This window comes from Trachymyrmex septentrionalis, unplaced genomic scaffold, assembly GCF_001594115.1.
Source record: "Trachymyrmex septentrionalis isolate Tsep2-gDNA-1 unplaced genomic scaffold, Tsep1.0 scaffold6, whole genome shotgun sequence".
In the NCBI taxonomy this organism is placed as follows: Eukaryota; Metazoa; Arthropoda; class Insecta; order Hymenoptera; family Formicidae; genus Trachymyrmex; species Trachymyrmex septentrionalis.
Genome location: NW_017305778.1, coordinates 4,417,031 through 4,441,777, shown reverse-complemented (window position 1 = coordinate 4,441,777; position 24,747 = coordinate 4,417,031). Strand labels below are relative to the sequence as shown.

At 27.5% G+C, this 24,747-nt stretch overlaps 3 protein-coding genes and 1 pseudogene across 4 annotated transcripts in view; 1 reads left to right on the top strand and 3 right to left on the bottom strand.

The window, feature by feature from the left end:
• Positions 1–1,054: 1,054 nt before the first annotated feature.
• Positions 1,055–1,935, bottom strand: LOC108752260 (annotated as a pseudogene).
• A 2,745-nt stretch (positions 1,936–4,680) lies between these two features.
• Positions 4,681–7,241, bottom strand: LOC108752261 (ejaculatory bulb-specific protein 3-like). The gene is made up of 2 exons (XM_018492963.1): positions 7,016–7,241; positions 4,681–5,068 (listed from the first exon to the last, which is right to left on the bottom strand). Exons 1-2 carry the CDS (start codon positions 7,215–7,217, stop codon positions 4,893–4,895), a joined length of 378 nt encoding a protein of 125 aa, XP_018348465.1. The 5' UTR covers positions 7,218–7,241; the 3' UTR covers positions 4,681–4,892.
• A 6,729-nt stretch (positions 7,242–13,970) lies between these two features.
• On the bottom strand, positions 13,971–16,995 carry LOC108752216. The gene is made up of 6 exons (XM_018492894.1): positions 16,895–16,995; positions 16,517–16,786; positions 16,212–16,414; positions 15,953–16,155; positions 14,343–14,532; positions 13,971–14,228 (listed from the first exon to the last, which is right to left on the bottom strand). Exons 1-6 carry the CDS (start codon positions 16,896–16,898, stop codon positions 13,971–13,973), a joined length of 1,128 nt encoding a protein of 375 aa, XP_018348396.1. The 5' UTR covers positions 16,899–16,995.
• Positions 16,996–21,534: 4,539 nt separating this feature from the next.
• Positions 21,535–24,747, top strand: part of LOC108752224 (ATP-dependent RNA helicase SUV3 homolog, mitochondrial) — a 4,622-nt gene continuing 1,409 nt past the window's right edge. The window contains exons 1-10 of one of the 2 annotated variants that reach the window (XM_018492905.1): positions 21,535–21,978; positions 22,293–22,531; positions 22,593–22,815; positions 22,983–23,151; positions 23,231–23,342; positions 23,402–23,532; positions 23,611–23,924; positions 24,040–24,181; positions 24,282–24,440; positions 24,523–24,702. In XM_018492905.1, the coding sequence (XP_018348407.1) occupies positions 21,902–21,978; positions 22,293–22,531; positions 22,593–22,815; positions 22,983–23,151; positions 23,231–23,342; positions 23,402–23,532; positions 23,611–23,924; positions 24,040–24,181; positions 24,282–24,440; positions 24,523–24,702 (1,746 nt within the window). In that variant the 5' untranslated portion in view covers positions 21,535–21,901. Of the gene's footprint in view, positions 21,979–22,292; positions 22,532–22,592; positions 22,816–22,982; positions 23,152–23,230; positions 23,343–23,401; positions 23,533–23,610; positions 23,925–24,039; positions 24,182–24,281; positions 24,441–24,522; positions 24,703–24,747 lie in introns of those variants that run through there. The other variant, XM_018492906.1, reaches the window with a different exon arrangement.

The following is a 24,747-nucleotide window of genomic DNA, read 5'->3' as shown; positions in this document are numbered from 1 at the left end:
TCTATTTTCTATTTCTTATTTCTCAAAATTAATAGATTGATAATGAAGGAGGATGATTACAATAAACAGCTAGGTTGTTAGATATTTATAATTTCAATTCGGCGAATGTAAGTAAGTCGTAGAGCTACATACAAAACTGACAATTATTTATTAAATTAAATTTATTTATTTTAAAAATAACTGCGCGCGATAACATTCAGACTTTTAATACAATCAGTCTGAAACGCTAATAATATCCCCTAAATTAAATTAGAAAGAAAAAAAGAAGGAAAGATCTTTTTTTCTAATCTATAATTTTTTCTTTCTAATCTAAAGATGGAATCACATAATGTTCGATTTCTTGAATGATATGCATGCACACATGCATACACATATGCATGCTTCTATACTTGGTTTGATGCATACAGTCTAACGTTTGATAAATAACTATGAAATTAGCAATTATTTTTTTTGATTGCTGCATGCAAGGAAATAAACTATGAAGTAATAAATATAAAAATTATGTATATGTAGCATGCAGCGCTCAATGCATGAATGAATTCTAGCATATGTACAATGTACATTAGAGCAGGTATGCTATTATTCAAGAAATTGAGCATCATGTGATTCTTAATATAGAAGGGATTATTAGCGTTTCAGATTGTATTTTGAAAGTCTGAATGTTATCGACGCGCAATCATTTTTTAAATAAATTTGATTTAATAAAGAATGTATGATGTATTATTTGAGACACCTAAATTTGACGATTATTTATTTCATTTATGACTTATGATTTTTGTAGTTGATCATTTAATGAACATTCTCTCTTCTAAGCCATAAATACTTGTGATGTAATATAATTTATTTTTGTAACATTTCTGTTAATAAAATTTGTTAAATGAATTGCAAAGTGTTAAACAATATAATATGTATAATTTGTATAAAATATCTTTCTAGTTCCATTAGATGTCATCCTTTACAAATATTATTTGATTTATTAGATTGTAAATTATAATTATAAATTATTGTATCATATTAATTTATCGAGAAAATTCGGATATAACATACTTTTCGAGATCTAGTATTTATTTGTGTTATCAGCAGTTATGTTTAAGCAGATTTTTTTTGTATCTTCTAAAGTTTTCGCAACTATTCTATCCCATTTTTCAGGTTCGTTTTTCTGAAACCACTCAATACCTGTTTCAATTATTATTTTTTGCTTTTTAGTACATTTCTTGCATTTAATTTGGAAAGCTTCACTGAATATTCCTAAAATCAAGAAGATTTATATATATTTATTTTAGTAATTAATTTCGTTTCTGATATTAATAAGTTAATTAATACGTTTATGCAATTTAATTGCGACAGAGAATTAAAGCATAAGAAATTCAGAAAACCTTTTTCATTTCTGCTGCATTCCTTTTTTGTATGACAAATTAATTTAGAAGCAAATTTGTTTTTGTAAAATATTTGTCGCGTACGTCATTGCTTCAATTTTTGCTGAACTTTTTTCAATTCTTAAAAATTATATATGTTTATAATTAAATAATTTTTATTAAAATAAAGCTTGTAAGTAAATAGAGGATTTTTTGTTTATTCCTGATGTTCAGTTCGTCAGAAGAATTTTTTATTTGGCTTTGTAAGTGGTTTGCAAACTATATAAATATCTCTACGTTAAAAAAATCAATTTTGTTTTAACTAAAGAATTCGTCATCAAATAAAAAAAATAATTTGATAATAGTACAGAAATACCTGTGAAAAATCTCTACTGTGGTGTCTTACATGGTCCTGTTTCCATAAAGCAATTGTAATAGTCTTCTATATTAAATCTTTATCATTAAGAACTCTTTGAATATCGATATTATCGAATTCATCAGAGTAAATCTTCTCTTCTGCAAGAACGCATATTAGTATGTTCATTATAATAATGATCAACGCGACACTTAATCGAGCCATTGCTTCACAGTTATAAACATTATGATATTTGAGATATTATTAAATGGTCGCAATAAACCATATATTTCACTTTATATAGATTTTATATAATAAACAAAACTTGTATTACGTAAGATATATGCAGAAATATAATAAAACTTGATATATACGTTTAATTATGAATATTGGAAACACATAAATTATGTATATTTTAGGAGAAGTATATGACTTTTTATTTTCAATGATTTGGTTAATTTAAAAATAACTTTTTTTAGCAAAACAAATTTTGAATTACGCGTCAATAAATTTTGCGTTATAAGTAAATAAAAATAAAAATTTTGTCTTTAAATTTTAAAAAGCAAAATACATTTCATAATTTTATCACGTTATATTAGGTGTACAAAAAAGTTCTGAGCTTTAGATTTGATACAACCGAAATAACAATTTAAATTTTATATATCTTCCCGCCCTTTTGTTTTGTGGGGTTTTAAAACAGTAACATTTAACCTCCTGAAATGCGATACGGTTTGGCGTTTGATGCACATAACCTCAAAAATCAGTAGTGTTCACGATGGCAATTACAAAAGAGCATATTCGATTTTCCATCCACTTCGCGTTTCATCTGAAGAAAAATGCTGCTGAAGCCACTGAAATGATTTGTGCTGCATATGGAGAGAACGCTGTAAGTCATGCAACATGCAAAAGGTGGTATCAAAAGTTTCGCCAAGGAGATTTCAGTCTTAAAGATGAATCGCGTGCTGGACGCCCTGAAAAGATTGAAACGGACGAATTGCAAGCACTGCTGGATATAAACTCTGCGCAAACTGAAAAGGAGCTTATTTCGAAAAGGAGAATATTTCGCTGATTAATATTTTTTCGTTTGTTTTTAAATAAAGATTGAATTTTACAAAAAAAAGCTCAGAACTTTTTTGTACACCTAATAATTACATGTATGTAAAAACATTTTATTATTGGCACGCTCCGCGTCGATTTTAAGTGATTTGATCATTTTTTATCACATCACGAGACATCGATGATTCACAATATTTTCATTTGATAAATAATGTGTATATCAACAAAAAAATTTTTTAAATTAAAAAATTAATATTATAAAAAGAAGGCTCAATGTATTAATATTGTATCACGTATCATAACTATGTATCTACAAATGATATTAGAAATTATTATTTTATAATTACTTTTTTTTTGTAATTAAGATATCAAACAGTTTGAATAAAAAATCTGAGGTACCAATATTTAATTTACGCTTATCAATTTTCTTTTCTTAAAAACTGGAGATTTTATTTATCTTCGTAACATCGATTGCTACTTTAAAAATTGTTATTATATTGTAATGTGTTTTTTAAAAAAGACGTTAAAAAACATTAAATGTTTACAGTCGAAGAATTGGCAACCATGCTTACTTTGAACAGAATATATTAAGATTTATTAATGCCTTACATATGTTTTTAGAATTTAAGATTGCTTATAAATATTTTAAATCAGATTTATTTATTATGTATGTAAATATTCATGCGTTATGCATAAAAAATATCTAATAGAGGTAATAAGTATAGGCTGCGCATTTCAATTAGTCGGTTATTATTATCGGTTTTAAAAGAGAGAAGTAGATTGATGCAATTGGTCTCTCTCTCTCTCTCTCTCTCTCTCTCTCTCTCTCTCTCTGTCTTTCTCTCTTTAAAATAATAATGGAAACACACACATAAGTTGAATTGATCTCTTTGTCGCCTTCTTTATTGCATTTGCTACTTGAAGCCAATTGAAAAGAAAAATTTTGAACAAAAATTGGCTTTGACTGACGATAACTCCATGAAAAATCTTCGTAGAATAATAAATTTTTTTTTAAATTGTAGCGTAAAATCTCAACTTTAAGATACTTTGACGTGATTTTACGTTTACTGCATCCCTATCACTATACTTTTCAAAATATAAAGATATGTTTGTCATATTAAAAAGTTTGATGGAATACTTTCTAAAATTTTTTTGGAAAATGCTGTTTGCAGCAGCATAAAGTTCGAATCTTCCCCTTTAATTAAAAAAAATGCAAGTTGCTGCAATTTTTTTTAATTAAAAAGCTGTAAAATTACAACATTTTAAAGTAAGCTTTGCATTTTTGTCATATACTACTGACATTAATATTATCATTACATTACCATTTACAGTATATGTACTCTTTACTTTTTATTATAAGAAAATTTATCGAAATGATATTTATGCTCAATTTCAAGGTTTCTACAGAAAAATTGTCAGGATATTGTCTTATTTTTAAGATTTCAGGATTATAACTTTTCGAGACGTAGTTTTCAATTTTTGGGATTAAAATTTTTTTGGACTTTGCACATTCTATTTTTTAAAGATGTAATATAAATAAAAAACGTAATATGAACAATGTAAGCGTTTTGTATCTTAGCTGTTAAATACTACTACATAATTCATTTTTTAATTAATCGAGGTTGGAAAAAGTAATATTGTTTTCTAAAAAATTTTAGATTGAAAATGGCTATAAACACGACTTTGCATATTTATAATTTCAATTTCTAACAAATTTAGAGCACCTATGTAAGTAAAATTTTCACGATAAAGGAGTAACGATTATATGTATAACTATATAAATAATTTTACAGTAAACATTGTTTACGATATCTTATTTTTAAAAATGCTTCTTTATTCTAGAATTGATTGTAGTATATACCATTTATTTATTTATAATATGTTTCTATTAAAATAATATCTACAAATTGTATGTGTGTGCGCATACTGTGCATGTTAGTTAAAATAATTTATACAAAATGGTTCTTTAATCCCACAATGGTTCTTTAATTAGATGATATCTTTCGCAGAATATTATTTAAATTATCAGATTGTGTGTGTGTATGTTGTGTGTGTATACTACATGTTATTATATTATATTTTAATTAATTAGACAAATTTGAATATAGTATGTATTGGCAGATTTATTATCCATCTGTGTTGCTAGCAGCTTTTTTCTTCATTTTCTCTACAGTTTTCGCAACTATTAATTTCCATGTCTCGGGTTCATTCGTTACAAACCAGTTGGTTACCATGTCCAAATTTTCTATTTGTTTTTTAGTACATTTTCTGCATTTAGTTTGGAAAGCTTCGCTGAACATGTCTGAAACCAATTAAGAATACATATTTATATTTATTTACTTTAGAAATTAATTTTATCTCAATTTATAAATGTACAGAATTTAAATACTGAGGATGCACCGGATATTTGGGAAATATCCGATATCCGGTATTTTTTACTATCCGGTTAGATAGCTAAATATCATTAGTATTCGATAATATATCTAACTGAAATTTTATATTAAAAGTTTTTAATACAGATTTTTATTCTTTTCAGCTGAACTTCTTGCACAGTTTATCTTTCCTCTTTTTCTTTTCACGTTGGGAAGATAAAGAGAATTATTATCGCTATTTTTTGCATATTTTTTTTGGAAACCTCCAGATATTCAAATATCCATGGAATCCGGTCAGATAATTAATATTTGGTCGGATAATTAGTTCTGCCGGATATCCGATTGGATATCGAATATTTGAAAAAAATGTCACCAAATACCCGATATCCAATATCTGATAATTTTACAATCTGGTGCATCCCTATTAAATAGAAAATTTAAGTATAACATATATTTAAAAATATCGATATTTTTGTTCAAGAACATAACTATAAAAAAACAAGATAAAAATCAATTTATCTTGCATGTCTCTATAAAACCAATTATTCATTTAAAAATTAACTTCAAACGATGAGAATATTTAATTGTCGAATGTAGCCCTTGCATACAGAGTTTTTCGGCTATATTATTGATGTATAATACTTTTGAGGCTTTCACGGATGTTCTCTTCAGAAGTGCCAAAAGGTTGTCGAGTTATTGCCCTGTTTTTATCAATACGCACCTCGCCCTGATAAAGTGAATGGCAAGGTTCGCGAATTCTACGTTGCCATAGCAATGGATCACAACATGGTAATAATCAGTAAACCCTTTGACACCTCTATTGTATTATTTTTATACAATAAATAAATTAATTAGAAGTAAGTTTGTTTTATCAAATATTGGAAATGTATATGTCATTCTTCTAACTTTTATAGAACTCTTTTCAATTCTGAAAAATTGTATATATAATTGACACGGACTGATTGTCTAACGACTATTATCAATAATAAAGATCGTTGCTCTTTTAAAATAATGATTTTGAATAAAATAAACGTACTTTTGAATAAACCAATGCGAGTTACAAATTTAAATTTAGTTTAATTTCTGATTTAATAAGAATAATATAACTGTTCTTTTATATTACAATTTTTATATAGAACTTAATGATTATATCCAGATAGCACGCGACATCCATTGGACATCCAATGGACATCCAATGGACATCCAATGGACATGTGCTGTCTAGGTACAGCTGTCAAGATAAGATATTCACAATGTTTGAATTGTGCAATCGTTTAACGTTTATTATGTGTTTGTTAGGTATCTATTTCACTTAATTTGATAATTCACTGAAGATGGTCTGAAATGTTCGTATTAAGTATGAATTCAAGGAAGATCTAGGTATGTGTAATATAAAGTTATATTATATTATTATATTATATTACATACGCTAATAGCCATTCTACAATAAGCCATTAATCATAAATCAGAAGTTAGAAGTTGAAAATTGATTAATCATAGTCATCAAGTTTTAGTTTCTGACTTCTGATTTATAACTAATGGCTTATTATAGAAGACCCATTACAATGACTTCATTACTATTAATGACTGCATTGTGCTTTCAGTTTGCAATTATTGTATCACATTAACATATAATTGAGCAACTCAAAATTTTATTAAAATAAAGTTTTAAAGTACATAAAGAATTTTATTTTGTCATTTGTTTTCTCTTCTGACGCCTAATTTGTCAAAAGAATCTCTTATTTAAAATCGTAAATCATTTGAAAACTACAAATACGTTGACGTTACCATTAAGGAAACTTCGAATTTGTTTTAATTAAAAAATCCGTCATAAAAGAAAATAGAAACAAAATTTGATAATTATATAAATATGTTACCTGTTAAATTCTGTTGTTCTGGTGACTTGCACGGTGCTATTTCCATAAAGCAATTATAATATTCTTTTCGTAACTCCTTATTTTGAATAATAGCTTGTATATCAACGTGATCATATTGATCAGAATAGCGCTCTTCTTCTGCAAGAACGCACATTACTACATACATAGCAATGATCAACACAATACGACTTAATTGAGACATGGTATCAGTTATGATGCTTGAGATATTTACTAGTTTACGAGAGAGGATCATAAGTACATTTCATTTTATATAAAGCTTACTTAATAAAAAACGAATTATAGACGTAAAATATATGCAAAATATGTGTGATATAAGTAAACATGATGATATAAGTAAATTATGTTTTACTAGAAAATATTGAAGAAACTAATTGCATAATGTGAACAAGGTTTCTATTTTTTAATACTTGTGTGTTGTGTGTGTGTGTTGTAACTAGTAATTCTACTCTAATAAATCTTCTTTATTAAGATAGAGAAAACGGCTAATATGAATCAAAGATGCAGATGATATAGCGCAATAAATAAAATGTGCAAAAATTATAACATAAAATAAATACTTTAATTAATGTCTGTTCTTTATTTGAACTATCTTCAGAATATTCAAAAAATAAAGATAAAGGTAACAGAACGTCCAAGCATAAATTAAATATCTATAGACATGACACCATGTTTATCTTATTTTTTACTTTTAAAAATTTTTCTTTTTAAGTATAAATTATTTTTTTTATTATTATCTCAACGAATTTTATATATATATAACTTAACGAGTCTATTGTTGTTATGCATTTTTGTTAATTGTAGATCTCAAGATGAGATCCACAATTTTGGTTCTATAACTCAGGTTCTTTGCAAATTACTGATATTTTATCATACTTTATTAGGACAAGTTTCTTTGTATTACAGTAATATTCATGCTTGAGATTTGAACTTTTTGGTCAATATTCCAAATTTTCGCATTTCCTTAACCAAGGAGTTCTCACTCTTGGGATCGACAATAAAATCTCCTCCTTTTCAATTTATGCTTGGATGTTCCGTCATCTTTATCTTTACTTTTTGAATTCTGAAGATGGTTCAAATAAAGAACCAAAACGTTAATTGAAGTATTTATGTTATGTTTTAATTTTTGCATATTTATGCATTTTTATTGCGTTGTGATTCCTTGACTCGTATTAGTCATTTTTTTCTAATTTTATGAATTTTTGGGAATCCGAATTAATATTAAGATTATAATAATAAATAGAAAGTTAAAGGGCGAATAAAAGAACGTATATATCGAATTTTTGTGATATGAGAAGTTGGGTGCGATTATTTGAACAGAGGCAAGATAAAACTCATAAAATTAAATACCAAGAATTTAGCTACGACATACCAAACACGCACCTAAATTATGGACAATTTTATACGGAAAACATCAATTATTTAATTTAAAAAATTAATATACAATTTAGAATAGTTGTAAAAAATCAATATGAGACAAACACGATAAATGGCCGCATAAAAACAATATTAATAACTTGATCTGGTAAAACGCCGAGACACGTATGTTTTTTTTACATGTATTTTCAGTCTCTCTTTGAATTTCTTATGGGAGGGAACTTGAGTGTACAACATAAAATAAACATTTCATAATCGTTAAACAAACGTTTAAAAAATATAGTTTTAAACCATTATTTTAAATAAACAATTAATATAAAATAAACATTTAAAATACTTAACAAAGTGTTTAATAAATGTTACAAAAATCTTTATTGACATCGTTTTTTACATGAATAAATCATAAAAAATAAATATTTAAAAAGTATTAAATAATTGTTTCAGAGTTGTTTTTTAGAAATCATTAGTTTAAATAAAAATTTCATGAAAAAAAGATCAAATAAACGTTTTATTTATAAATAAATATTTTTTCCAAAATGAGTTGAAGAAATAAATAATTAATTAAAAAAATATTTCAAAGATATTTAAAAAACATTGTCTGTGCTGATTGCAAAATTATAAATATCATACTTATCTGATACACGCTAATTCAAAGTATTAATGAAAATATTTCTTATTGAAAAATAATTTATAAAACCAACACAATATAATTGCATTTAATTACACGGAGAGTGTGTAATCGAATAATATGAAATAAATGTAAAATAAATGTTATATTAATCATATTACTTAAAATAATCAATTAAAATAAAATAAATAAAATAATGTTTTTTTTAATCATTATTTTAAATGAATAAATAATCTAAAATAACTATTTAATAATCGTTAAATAAATAGCAATCTCTCTTAATAAGATAATATAAATTAGCAATAGAATGTTGCTCACACTTGATAATACAATACAAGCAATTTGACTGAACTGGTTTCAATTTTTATCTCTAATCGCATTTGCTTCTTACGAATTAAATTGACTTATTGTTTCAATTACTGATTATATCTTGGTTTACTAATCGCAGTTGAGGCATATGTACAATAATTTTGCAAAAACATTGCATTGTGCGGAAGATACAATAAATATTACCAACTTTTTGTGTAACTATAAATTATATAATTTTAACTGTTTTCATATTTGTGTGACGCGTCGTTGTACACGGACGTGTGCTTTTTTTTTAAAAAAAAAAAAGAAAAAACGTTCAACAAAGATTTAGTGTATTGCTTCATCATGTTCCATGATGATTAACAACGCTGCATCTTTGCTAATTTGCGAATTAAACATTATGGACATGTGAGCTAACTATCCTTGTATCATTCTTGCTGAGGAAGACTCCAAAGAGAGTTGAAACGTTCAAAATAAAGAAGACATCAATTCAATTTTTGATTATTGATTGTTCATTAAATAATTGAGTCGTTTATTGATGCTGATTCTCATTAGCTTATTACAGTTATTCTTTTTTTGTTATTGTTTTAAAATTTAAAAGTTCTAATATAATTATTGTTATTGTTTAACTATTTTATCAAATTTGGATTTAATTTCTTTACACTGAAGATGACCTAACAATAAGGTCAAAACGTATGTTGTAAGAATTTAAAATACATAAAAATTTGATTTTTAGTTCTTTTTTGTTATTTATTGTATATTAATTTGCTAAATACAAAAAATAAAATTAACAAATAATTTATAATAAACTAATCATTTTTCAAAAGCTCTTTTTTCGTGCGTCGGTTTTAATAAATAAAATAAAAATCTAATCAGAAAATTTTTATTCGCATTTGTATTTATGTCATATGTCACGCGATAACCAGTTTAGAAATTGAAGTAGTGATAGTACTTGTTATACAAGTATCACATCTGACGACTGTCTCAATTTTACGTATAGAATCATGGAATATATTATGCAATGTTGCCACTCACATGTGTTCTCGAAAGAAAAGAAATAAAATTATCCGCATTAAGGAAGGATGCAAGACGTGATCATAATTAGGTCTAATTTAGGACAAAATTAGTTTGAAATTATCAAAATATTACCAATACTCGATCTCCTACTAGTCCATTTGATCAAATCAAACTATGACTTATTGGGCAAAATGCCTTCCATTATCTATTTAATATCATAAAATTATCTTTTCCCACTTATGTCAGATCGACATCGATTCTATGTTCATTAGATCCAGTAGACTTTCGGATCTATCTGGAGGTCAAATGAACGTAATTTCGATTAATTTTGTTGCTTGGGTGTAATACCTGTTATGGCCTTCTGTTTTGGTGACTAGCACGGTGTTATTTCCATAAAACAATTGTAATATGATTCTCGCACAGTGTCATTATTAAGAGCAGCACGATAATTAATATTATCGTATTGATCAGAATAACATTCTTCTTTTGCAAGAACGTACATCATAAGTACATTCACAACAACGATCAACGCGATATGACTTAATTAAATCATAGTTTTTATAACTTTGATACTTGAGACGTTAAATTACCAATGAATCGTACATATCAATATTTAATATGTTTATATAAATCTTATTCTAATAAAAAATAATTACATAACGTAAGCTTACACTCAAAATCTAAATAGGTAGAAAACTGTATGTGTATTTAAATAAAAAATTAGGAGCGTATAAATTATGTATGCTTTACACAGTATGACGTACAGAATACATTAAATTTTTTTAAATTCAATTAACGTATGCATATATCATATGTATGTATTTTTAAAATACAAAATATCTATTAATTTAAACTCGTAATTGCTTGCTTGATAATATTTGTTCTTTCAGTTGATATATTTCCCAAGGAGAAAAAAGGTCAATGTGATATCAAATTGAGATAAAAATACAATTCGTCAAAATAACGTTAAATTGAATAATTTTTTGATGCTTTCTTGACGTCATATCTTACATTGATATCATAATGACTTATTGTTCTGTTTAAGTATTTTGACGTTCTTTTGACTCTTTTCAGAGTTGATTAAAATTATAGGAGTGCACCGGATATCCGATTAGTATCTGGTTTCTGGCAATATATGCGGCTGAAATTTTATATTGAAATGATGTGCATTATGATGTGAAATCCTGAAAACGTTTATTATCATTGATATATTTTTTTTTAAATATCAATGATAAAAGTCTTAATGGTATTTATTGTACATCATGATGCATATCATTTCAATATAAAATTTTGGCCACATATATATTATCGGAAATCAAATGCCGGATACCTGATGCATCCTTAATTAAAATAGATATAGAGATATAAAGATAATAATTAAACATATTTGATTATTTATCATATATTTATAATGAATATATTAACTCTAAATTACGAATAATACGGGCCAATATACTTGTAAATGTCATTGCATAATAATATAATTACATATCAAACATAACTCATAAAATGAAGAACTAATCATAAAATAAAGAATCTAAAAGATATTAAAAATAGCTATATTGTTTTTTCATTGCAAAATTAATAGCTTATAATTACCGACCTTTTATCAATATTGTGATAATATGAACTGGAAACTAGTTAAACTAGAAAAAACAGTGTATGAAAGATATTGTGCAAACGATACTATAGGAAATCAATTTTTAGGCAAAAGAAACTATCTCAATATAGAATAAAATTTTTTTTATATGCGACTTTGTTTTTGAAAAAATTGAATTTGCATACACTGTTAAATCTGTAACGTCAAATTTAAATGATTTGAAAAATTTAGAATAGAATAGATCTTATTTTGTTGTTTATTTTCTCTTTTGATGCTTAATTCCTAGTCTCTTCTTCGGAAGAATCTTTTATTATAATAGTTATAATATTATTGTAATATTTATAATATTAGAATAATTATAATAATAATAATATTATTATAATAGTAATACTATAATAATTATTTATAACATTATATTTATAATTATTATAATATTTATAATATTTATAATATTTTCAAATCATTTAAATAAAACTTATTTGTTATAAATATAAATAATAAAATCTATAATACTTCCTGTTTTCATTAATAATCTAGCTAATGTTAAAAAAAAATAACTCTCTTAGTGAAAATGAGTAAACAACAATAGCAATAAATTTTAAACAAATATTAAGAAAGATTATTTATAAAATTATCCAGTGATATTTTTTCTTCTTTCCTTTTAAAATAACATCTAAATAATATTTATATTGATCATTTAAAAAATTAAAGAATGTCTTTTATTTTACTATTATTCATGATTATTTGGAGCAGTTTTTCTTATGTTTTCTTGTTGGTCTATCCATAATATTTTTCAAAAATAAATGACGCTATGAGAAATAATGCATAAATGAGGAATAAATATATGAGGCAAATGTTTTGCTGCACAAACACGCAATGATGCCATTCCTGTTCTCTCGTTACAGTCGCATGTCAGAAGCAAGAAACTTTTCTTTTGTATTTTACATAACATTTTTTTGAACTTAAATAAAATAAACTACTTTCTCTTTAGTATTTGTATCTTAAAGGACAAATTAATAAAGTGTATTAGAGATTTGTTTCTCATAGATTAATGACTGAATATTTTAATCAGTTATCAACAAGGACTTGGACCGAAATTACATCACAAATTAAAATTTTTGCTTGATTATAGTCCAAGACTACTCAATTTTCGGTATCTAATTCTTTTACTGATAATGATGACCATTACAGATATATGATTACCAAAAATCGAAACTTAAAAAAACCGAAATTCAATCGGTTCCGGTAACCGTTACGATAAAAGGAATCAAAAATTGGATTTAGATTCGAATCTTTATCCGGACCGAAATTTTTTGAGCTGAGTCCCTGGTTATCAGTAGTACGTTAGCATATATGAACTTTTGGAACTGGACAATCTATAAGGATCACATTAAAGCATTAGAGGTGACATAGTTTTAAAATGAAGAAATAAATGGAGAAATTTTGTAATACAACACATTTGTGACATTATTTTGTAAATTATTGAAGTAAGAGATAGTTGTCATTAATAATATATGTAATTACGTGTAACTTATAGCACGTGAAACTGTCGCCTTTTTAACGAGATTAATAGCTTAATTAACATATTTCTCATTGACGAGATTCTTTTTATTACTTTGTCGATGTATTTATGAATCTGATCAGAGGCATGCAAAAATAGTTGTATTTATTATATAAGACACAGAGAGAAAAGAGGAAGCTGGATTGGGTCAATTGGGATGTTCAAAGATCACAAATTCATAAGAATAAATAATATAAATATTTATAAACACGGTTAGTTATATAATTCACTGATAAAAATATAAAATAAATATAAATAAAATTATGTACATTTATTTCTTAATACAAACAACTTAAATAGAGAATTTTTAACACATTTTACAAAATATGTATCATAAAATATAAATAACATTTATTCGTTCTAATAATTATATTTTATTTGTTATAATATATATGTATGTATAACATTTTATTCCAATAAAGTACATTTTTTGTCTTTAATTTATTTATCTTTTTTTTTCTTGCTTACTATCCTCTTTGTTTGCACTATTTACAGAAAGTAAATCTAATGGCAATAAAAAGTCAGCATGTTCTGGTAAAGTATTAAATGCAAAATTTATAAATTTTTGAAATTCTTTAGTAAGAGCATCAATTTTTGTTTTAAGCATTTTATTCTTATTGTGATATTTTGTAATCTTCTCACTCATTGTATTTATAGTTTCTTCTTGTTTAGCAATAAATTCATGTAAGGATTTGATCTTTTCCTATATATTTTAAATGCGTATTTAAATGTTTTTTATTACGATATCTCCAAATATATAAATTATATATATATAAACAATTTGTATATATATATACATATATATATATATATTTACATCAAAATATTTGTTTATTGCTTGCAATTGTAAACTGCTACGTAATCTTTCCATGAACAAAGTATAAATAACATTTATGACATTTTGTATTTCGAGTTTATGACGTTGAGCACGTATCTCTTCCATTTTCTTGCTCTCAATTTCCTTGATTCTTGTATCAAGTTTGATCCTTGCATTAAGATGTTGTTCTCTTTGTACATAAAAATCAAAAGTTCAGTATTTTATATATTACAATATTTCAAAAATTTAAAAGTTGTAATAAGATAATCGAACCCTATATATATAGTCCAGTAACTCAATATAATCCACTCGCTGTTTATGAGTAATTACATAATTAATTCAACAGTTAATACTAATAAGTCATACAGGCTGTCGAAATGATTTGATTGAAATAATTTATTGCTTGGTATTTGTTCATTCTATTATTAATAATAAAGCAAAATGCAGAATGATGTAATATTTTGTAGGTAAGCAAGCTTTTTATACCTATCAAGAGATAATGGATTATTAATTTTCGTAATTTATTATATATTATTGTATTAAATACTATATAATACTTTATAACATTGTATTTAATTTGTATTTTCCATAGCGTTTTATTTATATAATAAAAAAGAAAACTTCTTTGTAAAGTAGAATAAATACATCCAACTTTAGGCATATTGAATAATTAATTGCCATAATTGTAATGACAATTAATATTAATAAGCCATGATTGTAATGTTTTTGCTACTTTTGATATTCTAGACCATGAATTATAATTTACCTACTAAACATTATAGGAATAAGTAAAATAAATAATAATAAATAAATAAATAAGTAATTATTTTACAAGTGTTTATAGAAAATAGTATTTATACATATTTTTCTTATGTACTTCTTACATATTAATAAACATATCAATATTAATAACTCATAAAACATTGTAATTTTATAAAAATAACATTAGGTCAATTTATTTTCCATTTTTTTACGAAAAAAAGAAAAATATATACTTAGTTCACATATTGGATATACATACAGAGTAAATCGCAGTAGTTGAACCAATTTGTTACCTTTCAAGAAAATTATCGACCTCACATCTAATTATCGACTTAACGATACAGATCGGATGTGTGAATATATGGTGAAAAGGTTGGTCTAAACGCACTGAGAAAAAGATGCATTTTTAATAACTTGTAACAATTTATATAACTCAACATCAAACGTGCCGCTCAAACCAGCAATTCATATAGGATGTTTTTTCGTTATCCAACTAGAACTTCAGGGATCAGAAGACAAAGATAGCCTTAACTGTGGTTGCTTCTAGTTGCATAACGAAAAAACGCTAATGATGTTATTTATCCGATCGTTAAATCAATAATTAGGTATGTAATTGATAATTTTTTCATAGGATAAAAAACTGGTTCAACTCTGATTCTCATCTTGTATGTAAATAATCAAAAAGGTCTTATATTTTTTTAAATATTATATATATATAAAATATATAGTTCTTCTTTTAAATCTGACTATCAGTTTTCAATTTTGGACACTTAGCAAAAAATTTAAAAAAAATCGCAAAGCTTGGCTATAAAGGACCTGATTATTTTATTTACACATTTTTTGGATACCTCATAATGTTATCAAAATCAACAATCATTTTTTCTTTCTGTGCCCGACGAGTTTGCTCAAGTTCATTATAAAGAGATGTAACAACCCAATTCATCTGAGGCCGAATTTTTCTCAGCACATCGTGTGTTGTATCCATTTGCGTTTTTATGATTGCCTTTTGCAATTCCTTATTGCATTTGGCCTCTATATTCATCAACTCTACCTGTTGTATAATTTTAAATAAATTTTCATTCATTATATGTTATGTATATTAGTCACCTGCAACTTCTCCTTCAATTCCTGCTGAGCAGCCTTGAAATATTCCTCGTATTTAGTATGAATTTCATCCGCGTTGCGTCTAATGACAAACCTCTTTTCAGCTTCGAACGTATGACATTCCTCTGTAAATTCATGCCTCAGTTTTTTCTGCGTTATTGCTTCGATCTCTGCCTGAAACTTCTTCAGCTCTACTTCACCCAGTGCTGATAAATCAAAAATGTATAATATGTCAACAAGCATAAATATGGATAATGTATATGGATCACTTTTAATGTTTCATCTAATTAAAATCCAGTGAGTATTACCTAGAATGTCACTATGTAGACACGATTTAAGAATTTTCTGCTTTTCCATCCACATTTCCATCGCGTTTAACTGACTGTCTTGTGAGGCGCAACATAATTGTTGTGAAAGTTTGGTAGGTACTGAATCTAATAGCTTCACAGCTTCCTGATGACTGTAGTCGAAAAGAACTTGTGCCAGCGTAGTGCCAAGACATCCTTGAATTTCCGATCTTGTCGGGCTTTCATCTCGCGCACCGCATTCCAACTTGCAAAATTTACGGGAGGTACAAACTGCATAAACACATTTGCAGAAATAAAGTCTTTGCAGTTTCTACTGAACAATGTCTTCTTAAGATTGCATATATATTTTCTTGTGTATCTTAATGCAACGTCGCTTACACATTGCGTTATCAAGAAAGACGGCACATTTTTTATATTTAGCTTATATTTTACGAGAAATTAACCCTTTGCTCGCCATGCAGCAACTCTGCGTCATTTGTAAACTTGAAGAAACAAAGGAAAGTAATAGGTGAAGATAGACGAATTTTTACAAGTATATATCATGATATAAATAGATATACTTATCATGGTACATACGAGTATATTGTATGTAATACTTCAAAAATCCGAATCTGCTAGGTTTTTTTGGTGCTTAGGGCAACAAGCTCAATATGTTATTCAAGATAAGATCATCATTTCCTATTTGACTATAATAATAATAAAAGTTTAGTCGAATTTAGATTAAGTATATCACAAATAAGACATTAAATATTAAACATTATACTATTATTAAGTGTACCATGTACACTTAATAGTAGTATAATGTACAGTAAAAATATACTATATAAAATTATATTTATTATTTATGTAATATTTTAAATTAAATATTCAAAGATAACAATTTATTATACATAGCGTCATAAGAAATGATTGTAGACATCTTCCTTGCAATATATTGTTTTTCAAATTCGATAATCACGTATACAGTTAATTTAGATAGCTGTTTATTTGTATGAAAAGAAAATATTATATCAATGTCTTTATAAGATGATGTGAAGAAACTAATATTCGTCGATAGCATACGGGACAAGTGATATCTTTGGGCAGATATTCAATAAAACTACGGCACTGATTAAAACTTGACGATTAAGAATTGAACATTAATTGATAGCTTTTGATTATAATATATTTGATATTGCTACTCTATTGCTGTTACTGAAAAATCATTATCAAGTCATATATCAACAACTCAAAAGGACTGTTAGATAAATAAAGTATTGTCGATAACCTCGCTTATGTACACCATAAGAAATTTAGAGGAAATAGACATAACAAAGAAGCTATCAGTGTCAGTACTATATGACTCATTGGTAGGAAGTCTACAAAATATGGAGGAGAATCAGGCCTCGGTTCGGATCCCGGATGCTTTGGCATTTTTCTCGTGTGTCACTTATTTCCTGATTATTTCCACAGCACTGACAAATGGCATATTATCGCCACAGAAATTGCACATTCCAACCATTACAATGTCACAACCAACACAACCAAACTTTTAAGAAATAATGCTGAGCGTACGTAGAGACTTGAATCACAAACGCTTGCTTCTTCAAATTTTCGATAATAAAAAAATATATTTTTCGAGCATGCGTGTACATTATATTTCTTCCTACATCATCTTTATAAAATTTAAAAAAAAATGTGTTTTAAGCTTTTTTTATAAATATTTTCAATATAAGAAAACAAATTTTTAGTAAACTATAAAATGTAAATGCAACCAGCGCGATCTAAATTTAAATCTGTTTGATAATGAATTAAATAACACATCTAAACAGCATTTAACAATTATCCAATAAATATCCTTCTTCATTACTCTTGATCATGATTATGTATTGTATATCGCGTTTTGTAAATGCTCTTCTGATGATATTGATTATGTGACAGCTAGAGATTTAATGATCTAATATTTTTAATGAATTCCCTACTACTCTCCTCATTAAGTAATAAGAGATCCATTAACGTCCTGAATCTTTAATTGATATTGTCTAATCTTTGATCATGACAGTTTTCAGTTTACTGTGAAGAAAACTGGCGATTTTACTGGTGTGTTTGCAACATATGTATTTCTTGTATATAACATTTGAATCAAAGTCAATATATTCTGCAGCACGTATGATTTTTGGCTATTCCCCAAGTTAAAAATGCCGCTGTAAGGAATCCGATTTGAATCAAGAGAAGACATTATGTGGAACGCGACGGCCCAGCTGAACACCATTCCAAAAGATGCATTCCAGAAGTGTTTCCAACAATGGCGGGACCGCTGAAAGAAGTGTGAGATTATCAAGGGCGAACTACTTTGAAGGAGATTAGATGTGTATGAACAAATTTTTCCGATCAAAGGTTCGATATTTGTTGAAAACATCTCGTAAGTTTTCATTCGGCATAGATAAAGCGATCTGTAAAAAAAGATTATCCGTCTCTGTGTACAGTTTGTATATAAAAATTGAATCGCTACATAGTACTTGTATTTGTAATTATCATATAACTAGCGGAAAAGTAAATATATCGTGATATCATTCGGCTTAATATTATATCGACTGTCTTGATTTACATTAATATAAAAGTAACGAGAGTGGATTAGCGAATCATGTGTTAAACAATTAAAGCGCAGAGGACCTTTTTCTCATACTTTAACAAGTGTTCCTCTTGATTAATGTACAAATTTTGCGCGAATTGCAATATTATACAATCGTCTAAAAAGATTATTTGATTCCATTAGATATTTAACGAATTGATATTAAAATTGCAACATACATTTTAATCAACTAATTAAGGTAACAATCTCTCTTTCAATCTTTCCTCTAGACGAAGTTTTATTACCGATGGTATTTTATCAGCAGATGCATCTTGCTTGAAAATTATCCAAAGACATGCCAGAGCCATTAATTCCATATCATTAATTTTCACGTAAATTCAAAGATCTTGAAAAATAATGAAATTTACGTATATATTGTACTATCGATAAATATTATTCAATATATAAATATTATTTCAAAATACGCCTGTTCACACACACCTGCGTCTGGCTCTTATTAGCCTTGACTTATATTAGTCATATTTATATATTTTAAAGATTAAGATCCCATGTATAGTTAATAATATTATTGTTTTTCTTAATTTATTCAATATAGCTATTGATGGAATTTACGCGAAAACTAATGATATGGAATTAATGGCTCTGTCGTATCTTTAAATAATTCTTAATGCATCTGGCTCTCATTAGTCTCGACTTGTATTATCTTGATTTACACTTTCTCCAACAAATAAATTCAAGGATAGATATAAATTAGCCAGATCAGCCCATATGACAACAACACATGTTAGGCGTGTGTGAAATCATATACTTTATTCTTCAGAAAAATTGACAAACGTTTTAATCCTTTCGATTGGGTCTTCTTTAGTGTAAAAAAAACAAAATTAATGACGTATAAATTTAATATAAAAGATGCGATGCGAAGCAAATTGAAGTATCGTTAACATATATTCATAAAATGATAATAATGCTGTCTGTCGTATCTAACAAAATACTCAAATCTAACATTTCAAATTATATATAATAATGTTAACGATAATATGTGAGATAAGAGAGAGAGAGAGAGAGAGAGAGAGAGAGAGAGAGAGAGAGACATGTTAGCACAAAAACGTTCAAAAAGTACTCTTACATAAGTTATATACTATCTTCTATAAATCATATACTCAAATTTCTCTAAGTATTTATATATTAAATGTGCAAGTAATATATAAATATAACTTATAGAAATTTGGTATATAACTTATAGAAATTTCTCTTTTGTTTCGTTTTTCTTATTATTGTAACGAAAAAAGTATATTCAACACAACACTAAACACTCGTTTGAAGTATATAATTTTTTTTAACAATTAATTCTCGCAATTTTCTCCGAAAGTTAGAAAATAGAATCGCGCATATACTATTCAGACAATTTGCATTAAAATTCATAACGCTGCATTTACCGATTAGAATTAGAATGTGAAGAATTTTATATAACTATAAAATTAAAAATACATTTTTCTGCAGAAACGGAACAATATCCTTTGAAACGAAATAGTAATATAACTTATAGAAATTTCATAATATACTATATACTTAGAATAACTCCGGCAAATACGCCGCACAGAGATTTACGCCGCAGAAGTCAGAAAAAATAGAAGGAGTGGAGATAATTTTCCTGTAATTATTCTGTTACATGCCTTTATATTATATTAATATTGTGTTATTATTTCAGTTCTTATTGTATATTACTACATATAGCACGATTATATAAACTAAATATTTATCATCTCCAGCACCGACAAGATACTATTAAAGACCGACATCCTTACGGGATTTCGCGTCCTTGTAAATATTGAAGTAATTAAGAGTTAAAAACTGATAATATTGTACTAATTTTACGATTTATTAATTTAGTAGACGTATTTATGCATTTAGAACTCAATAATACTCGATTTTTCTTTAAAATTGTAATTTCAGTGTTATCGTCAAAGTTTGATTAACAGAGATGATAACTGCAGAGAAAATATTGTAATTTTTCTGCAATATATAGGATATTATAGTTTTACAAGTATGCATATTTATTTATGAAACATTTATGTAATAAAAAAACCATGAATTTAATAATGTATGAGCCAAATATTTATGTTAATAATAGCAAATTTATATCAATTGTCGATAATGTCAGCATTCTTCAATTACCTCCGGGCCCTTTTTATACCGCCGAAAATTTGCCCAGGTTGACGGTCTTTAATAGTATCTCGTCAGTGTCTCTGCTTAAACTGGTTTTTCTGAGGACAGTTTGGCACGTTTCTATCCTGAGGAATTAGTACAGAGACAAACCACATCTATTTTTGACGATACGATTTTATCGATAGTGTCAGAAAATGTATGTAGTCACATAGTTCTCAAATAATGGATGTACTGGCGGTAGTGTACAGGCGATTTCGACGGTAACAGAAAAATGGCCTCTCTCAGAAGTTTCTCTGTGTCAGAAGTTTCTCTGTGTCAGAAGTATTGGGCATTAAGCGGAGATCCGGAATTCGCATCACTGTCGGACAATCGGACGATTGGATCCACAGCCCACAGAACGGACTGAACGGATCAAAACTCACGTGTTGATTTTGACTTATCGAGGACTGAAGAGACTTGACTCTTTGAAGTCTCTTCCCAGAAAGTTGTATGTCTGCATGGTTATTGGAGATTGAAATTCTTTAGCTAAAGAAAAGAAAAAGAATACTGTTGAATACGATTGATCGATGTACATACATTAGGTTACGAGCTTTGTACTTCTGATTTTCTGTGATGTTTTGACAAGATTTTGTCCGATTGAAAGAAAGATGATACTTATTAAATGTGCCATGACAGAACAGTTGATGCGAAAAAGTGCTTTATCAGCGGCAGCATTTATACGCAGGTGTGTATACATATTCATATGTTAGAATTAGATATTAAAGATTATATATCTATATACTCTTTGATCGTATCTCTTTATCTTCTTTCTGTCTAATAAATTGTATATTGCAAGGTTAAGCTGTATTAAGAATAGGCTTGTTCTTTTTGGCTGAACTTTCGCACCAGTTCATCTTTCTTCTTCTTCTTTTTTCCTCCTAAAGAGAAAAAGAAGAAAGATGAATTAAAAGCAAAAGTTCAGCTTAAAAGAATAGGTCCTACTGTGAATAGGTCCTAATGTTCCTACTGTGATTCCTGTTTCATTTGTTTCATTGCTAGGTCAACAGCTCTCGGCATGAGTTATGTCCAACCATGCAGAGGCAAAAAAAGCAACAGTAATACAAATATACCGGAATCTTTGTTCCATCCTGTACCCGTCAAACCAAATCCAGATGATATAAATGTTGGCGCTGAATTAACTGGGTCTTCTTTGAAGAAGACAAATCTCTTAAAGATATTGAATACCTTCTCAAATAAGACGGAAATCAAGGAATTAGCTCAGCAATATGGATTACATAGTACGTAGGCATTAAAATATATATTGCTGATTATGGTTTTTAATTGTGGCATTGAATTTAGGCTATCTCCAGGGACAGGCTTTCACAAACTTTAAACAGTATTGCTTAGGAACGGAATCATTACCTGTGGATCTTTATGTAGTCCTGAGTGATATCCTACAAGGCGCTAGGAATGTTACTGATATTTTTCCATACTTTATAAGTCATGCCAAGAAAATATTCCCACATCTTGATTGCTTAGACGATCTCAAAAAGATTAGCGATCTACGAAATCCTGCTACTTGGTAAGAAAAAAAAAATAAATTTACATAATATTAAAGTTATCCAGATTTATTATATTTTATTAATATACGATTATATTATTATTTTAAGTAGTTTATAATGTATTTTATAATATATTAAGAAAAAAAGATATTTTCTACAAAAATAACAAAATTTGACTATTCTTTAGGTATCCTCTAGCAAGATCGAAAAATAGAAAAATAATTTTTCACGCTGGACCAACAAACAGTGGAAAAACTTATCATGCTTTAGAAAGATTTATTACCGCAAAAAGTGGAGTATATTGCGCACCGCTAAAGTTACTGGTTGCAGAAGTATTTCATAAATGCAATGAAAGGGTAGATATATATTTATTTTAGTTACATTTATATCAAAGATATAATAAAGATATAATAATGTATTTAACATTATCTTTAGGGAACACTATGTGATTTATTAACTGGAGAAGAACGGAAATATATCAAAGGCTATGATAATCCAGCAAGTCATTTATCTTGTTCTGTAGAAATGGCAAATCTACAAAGTAATTGTGAGTATTTTGGCATCTTTAACATTTACACAAGAAAATACGATCATAATCTATTGCAGATGAAGTAGCAGTGATTGATGAAATTCAATTAATGCGTGATGTTACTAGAGGTTGGGCGTGGACAAGGGCCCTTCTAGGAATTCCTGCGGATGAGATACATTTATGTGGTGAAGCTGCTGCTATAGAATTGGTATCTTTTATCTTTAAATTATACATTTACAAATTATGTTTTAATATTTGACGTCTATTAACTAAAAACTATGTATAGGTAAAAGCTATATGCGTTTCAACGGGCGAAGACGTAGAAGTTCGCAGATATAAACGATTAACAGAGCTAGAAATAGAAAACCGAGCTGTCGAAACGTTAAATAATGTTATTCCGGGAGATTGCATAGTCTGCTTTAACAAAAACGATATATATACTTTGTCGCGTTCTCTCGAGACCAGAGGAAAAGAAGTGGCTGTAATATATGGCAGCTTACCACCAAGTACCAAGCTGGCGCAAGCTGCGAAATTTAACGATCCTAACAATTCTTGTAAAATCTTGGTAGCAACAAATGCCATTGGAATGGGTTTGAATTTGTAAGTTTTATGCACGTATATGTTGAATTTGAATCTATACGTTTATTGTTTGAGGTTTTAAGTAGGTGCATATAATTGAAAACGATTATCTTAAAAATATTATGTATTGTTATAGGCATATTCGAAGAATTATATTTTATTCGTTAATTCAACCAACATCTAATGAAAAAGGTGAAAAAGAAATGGACGTTTTATCTGTGTCGGCGGCTTTACAAATAGCGGGTCGTGCTGGGCGTTATGGCACAGCTTGGGAGACGGTAAGTAATAATTTAATTTATTTCTGAATATCATTAAAAAGACAATATAGAGGAAAATGTATAAGTATTAAATTATAGTTACTCCGCGCTTACTTCACAGGGCTATGTAACTACATTTAAACGAGAGGATCTATCAACTTTGAAAAATTTGTTGAGTCAAACACCCGAAACAATAACTCAAGCTGGTCTCCATCCAACGGCGGATCAAATTGAGCTGTACGCTTATCATTTGCCAAATTCGTCATTGTCAAATCTAATGGTAGATTTCGTACAGAAACGACAATGGAATTAATTGTAATGAATCGTAAATAATTCCGCTTATAATGCTTTACTCATTTTAGGATATTTTTATATCGTTGTGCACAGTCGATGATTCCCTTTACTTTATGTGCTACATAGATGAATTTAAATTCTTAGCTGATATGATACAGCATGTTTTATTGCCACTTCGTGCAAGATACGTATTTTGTTGTGCACCAATTAATCGGAAATCGCCATATGTGTGCACCATGTTCTTGAAAGCAAGTATTATATTATTTATATATATTTCTTAAACATGTTATTTT